Below are 5,000 nucleotides of genomic sequence, written 5' to 3'. Positions count from 1 at the left end.
GTGAGAGAAATACAATTAGAGAACGTTCTTTTTAGGTTGTCCCACAAAAACACACATTCTGGGAATGTTAGTTTATGGTTATACAAAAATAAAACCTAAAGAGAAAGTTCCAAAAATGTTAGGAATTGGTTCCCCCAAAAAATAATGAAATGGGAACCATACACTAACATTAGAGGGCTGGCTCTGTTAAAGAGCACCTATTATGGTTTTTAAACGTGGCTAATTTTGTTTTAAAGGTCTCACAATAGATTTACATGCATCCAAGGTCATAAAACACTTCAATTTGCTCATAATTTAAATTGCAGCACTACCTTTTTTTCTCAGTATCAAAAACGACTCGTTCAATGATCCGTTCTAAAGGATTCATTCTAAACTCCTCCTTTCAGAGAGCATACTCTGCTCTGATTGGTCAGATGTCCCAGTCTGTTGTGATTGGTCTACCGCTTAGTGTAGTGTTTGAGGGCGGGTCAAAGCTGTTCGCGAACAGCCAATGATGACCAGAGGCGGGATTTTTGTTACCAAATTACGTAGGTTAGTACAGGAAGTAAGTCTGGAATCACTAACGACTCGTTTCAGGTGTTCAGAATCGGTTCTTTCTTTTGGGAGTCAATAACTCCATTTGTCGTGCACTTTGATTTTTGAAACTGTGCAGACTTTTTTACATTCACAAACAGCTATAAAACACACTACATGAAAGGTCATATTTGAAAAACCATAATAGGTGCTCTTTAATGAATGTACTCGTATGTGTGTTTTTTCTCCAGGTCTTGCTTTGACGTATATTTTAGAGAAAAGTTTTAAGCCTGAATCTGGAGCCAGACCCGATGTTCCTAAAATTGGAATTCTGATCACGGATGGGAAGTCCCAGGATGATGTTATTGCTCCAGCTCAGAGATTGAGAGATGCTGGAATTGAACTGTTTGCTATCGGTAAACATGAAACATTAAACATGATTTTATCGTAGATAAGATTTGATAAATGAAGCCCCATTTAAAAAAACGAGTCTGTTATGGTAGTATTGTTTGTTGCTCTTTTCCATGTGATGAATCTGTGAGTGTTCAGGTGTGAAGAACGCTGATGAGAACGAGCTGAGAGCCATCGCATCTCCACCAGTGGAAACTCACGTTTATAATGTGGCTGATTTCAGTGTGATGAGTTCAATCGTGGAGCGACTCACTAGAACCGTCTGTGATCGAGTGACTGAACTCAGCAAAGAGATCAGTGGTCAGTTTCAGTTCCCTAACCCTAACCTATTCTAAAAAGGAAATTCCAGGTCAGATACAACGTATTCTCTGTGTAAAGTATCTGTGACATGGTCAGTTATCACAGAAATGTATTTATTTTCTGTGGTAATTGACAGATGCAGTCCATGGAGCATGTATTGAATGCACACTGTCAATGTTTAGGATTTTATGTGCTGAAAGTTGTCCGATGTCAGCGAGGTCAGGCTCATTTAGAGGGTCAAAGGTCTATCAGAAAGTTTCATTCGAGGTTTTATCATGGTAAGATGGAGATACAGGTACATTTTTTCTTATGTGTGTTTTTAGGTGAAGTAGATTCAAATACCCAGCCTGATGCTCCCAGTGACCTTGTGACCTCTGATGTCACGGCCAGGAGCTTCCGTGTGTCATGGACTCACGCTGCAGGACAGGTGGAGAAGTACAGAGTGGTGTATTATGGATCCATGGGATCCAAACCTGAGGAGGTGTGTGTGTTTGTACAGTGGTCACAAAGTTTTAATGTGTGAATGATGTTGTATTAGATAACGGATCAAAGCATGTGTCATCTGTTCAGACGAATCCTGTTGCAGCTTTTCTCAGAACTAAAGTGACTTTTCTGAGTTTATGAATGAACTGGTGTGTTGGTGAGTTTTAGTGGATGTTAGAAGTTCACACAGGTGCTCCAATAGAGGAACCACAGGTGGAGTTCAGCACTTCATTATCAACACACTGACAAATTCAACGTGACTTCATTGTACACACTACATTTATTATTTTAGCATTTCAAACCCAACAAACTTATTTTTGTTTGCTTAAAGTGTGCTTGAGAAAACTGTCTTTCAAATACAGTACAGTTGATTTTATATTTTATGCAATGCAATGACATTCAGACAATTATAAGTGTGACTGAAGTATCCAAATGTTTTTTGACCCGCTATATGTACTACCACACATGTGTTGTGTAGGTTGTGGTGAACGGTGATGAGAACTCTGTGGTGTTGAATTATCTGAACTCTTTGACGGAGTATCAGATAGCTGTGTTTGCCATCTACAGTAACTCAGCCAGTGAAGCTCTGAGAGGCAGTGAGACCACATGTGAGTACATAATCTGATCTATTAGGACACAATCTGATCTATTAGGACACGATCTGATCTATTAGTACACAATCTGATCTATTAGTACACATTCTGATCTATTACTACACAATCTGATCTATTACTACACAATCTGATCTATTAGTACACATTCTGATCTATTACTACACAATCTGATCTATTAGGACACAATCTGATCTATTACTACACAATCTGATCTATTAGTACACAATCTGATCTATTAGTACACAATCTGATCTATTAGTACACAGTCTGATCTATTAGGACACAATCTGATCTATTAGTACACAATCTGATCTATTAGGACACAATCTGATCTATTAGTACACAATCTGATCTATTACTACACAATCTGATCTATTAGTACACATTCTGATCTATTACTACACAATCTGATCTATTAGGACACAATCTGATCTATTACTACACAATCTGATCTATTAGTACACAATCTGATCTATTAGTACACAGTCTGATCTATTAGGACACGATCTGATCTATTAGTACACAATCTGATCTATTAGCACACATTCTGATCTATTACTACACAATCTGATCTATTACTACACAATCTGATCTATTAGTACACATTCTGATCTATTACTACACAATCTGATCTATTAGGACACAATCTGATCTATTACTACACAATCTGATCTATTAGTACACAATCTGATCTATTAGTACACAATCTGATCTATTAGTACACAGTCTGATCTATTAGGACACAATCTGATCTATTAGTACACAATCTGATCTATTAGGACACAATCTGAACTATTAGTACACCATCTGATCTATTAGGACACAATCTGATCTATTAGTACACAATCTGATCTATTAGGACACATTCTGAACTATTAGTACACAATCTGATCTATTAGAACACAATCTGATCTATTACTACACAATCTGATCTATTACTACACAATCTGATCTATTAGTACACAATCTGATCTATTAGTACACAGTCTGATCTATTAGGACACATTCTGAACTATTAGTACACCATCTGATCTATTAGGACACAATCTGATCTATTAGTACACAATCTGATCTATTAGGACACATTCTGAACTATTAGTACACAATCTGATCTATTAGAACACAATCTGATCTATTACTACACAATCTGATCTATTACTACACAATCTGATCTATTAGTACACATTCTGATCTATTACTACACAATCTGATCTATTAGGACACAATCTGATCTATTACTACACAATCTGATCTATTAGTACACAATCTGATCTATTAGTACACAGTCTGATCTATTAGGACACAATCTGATCTATTAGTACACAATCTGATCTATTAGGACACATTCTGAACTATTAGTACACAATCTGAACTATTAGTACACAATCTGATCTATTAGTACACAATCTGATCTATTAGGACACAATCTGATCTATTACTACACAATCTGATCTATTAGTACACAATCTGATCTATTAGTACACAGTCTGATCTATTAGGACACAATCTGATCTATTAGTACACAATCTGATCTATTAGGACACATTCTGAACTATTAGTACACAATCTGAACTATTAGTACACAATCTGATCTATTAGGACACAATCTGATCTATTAGTACACAATCTGATCTATTAGTACACAATCTGAACTATTAGGACACAATCTGATCTATTAGTACACAATCTGAACTATTAGGACACAATCTGATCTATTAGGACACAATCTGATCTATTAGTACACAATCTGATCTATTAGTACACAGTCTGATCTATTAGGACACATTCTGAACTATTAGTACACCATCTGATCTATTAGGACACAATCTGATCTATTAGTACACAATCTGATCTATTAGGACACATTCTGAACTATTAGTACACAATCTGATCTATTAGAACACAATCTGATCTATTACTACACAATCTGATCTATTACTACACAATCTGATCTATTAGTACACATTCTGATCTATTACTACACAATCTGATCTATTAGGACACAATCTGATCTATTACTACACAATCTGATCTATTAGTACACAATCTGATCTATTAGTACACAGTCTGATCTATTAGGACACAATCTGATCTATTAGTACACAATCTGATCTATTAGTACACAATCTGAACTATTAGGACACAATCTGAACTATTAGTACACAATCTGATCTATTAGTACACAATCTGAACTATTAGGACACAATCTGATCTATTAGTACACAATCTGATCTATTAGTACACAATCTGAACTATTAGGACACAATCTGAACTATTAGTACACCATCTGATCTATTAGGACACAATCTGAACTATTAGTACACAATCTGATCTATTAGGACACAATCTGAACTATTAGTACACAATCTGATCTATTAGTACACAATCTGATCTATTAGTACACAATCTGAACTATTAGGACACAATCTGAACTATTAGGACACAATCTGATCTATTAGTACACAATCTGAACTATTAGGACACAATCTGATCTATTAGTACACAATCTGATCTATTAGTACACAATCTGAACTATTAGGACACAATCTGAACTATTAGTACACAATCTGATCTATTAGTACACAATCTGAACTATTAGGACACAATCTGATCTATTAGTACACAATCTGATCTATTAGTACACAATCTGAACTATTACTACACAATCTGATCTGTTAT

General features: G+C 35.5%; 1 protein-coding gene across 1 annotated transcript in view; it reads left to right on the top strand.

Moving 5' to 3' along the window:
* The window catches only part of LOC127421211 (collagen alpha-1(XIV) chain), an 86,790-nt gene that overhangs the window by 12,472 nt on the left and 69,318 nt on the right, over nt 1-5,000 (top strand). Inside the window, exons 5-8 of the mRNA XM_051664064.1 lie at nt 765-929; nt 1,063-1,224; nt 1,548-1,705; nt 2,186-2,315. Coding sequence (XP_051520024.1) covers nt 765-929; nt 1,063-1,224; nt 1,548-1,705; nt 2,186-2,315 — 615 coding nt within the window. The remainder of the gene's footprint in view (nt 1-764; nt 930-1,062; nt 1,225-1,547; nt 1,706-2,185; nt 2,316-5,000) is intronic.

The sequence above is a fragment of the Myxocyprinus asiaticus genome, chromosome 30, assembly GCF_019703515.2.
Source record: "Myxocyprinus asiaticus isolate MX2 ecotype Aquarium Trade chromosome 30, UBuf_Myxa_2, whole genome shotgun sequence".
Classification (NCBI taxonomy): Eukaryota; Metazoa; Chordata; class Actinopteri; order Cypriniformes; family Catostomidae; genus Myxocyprinus; species Myxocyprinus asiaticus.
This window is presented reverse-complemented; position numbering and strand designations above follow the sequence as displayed.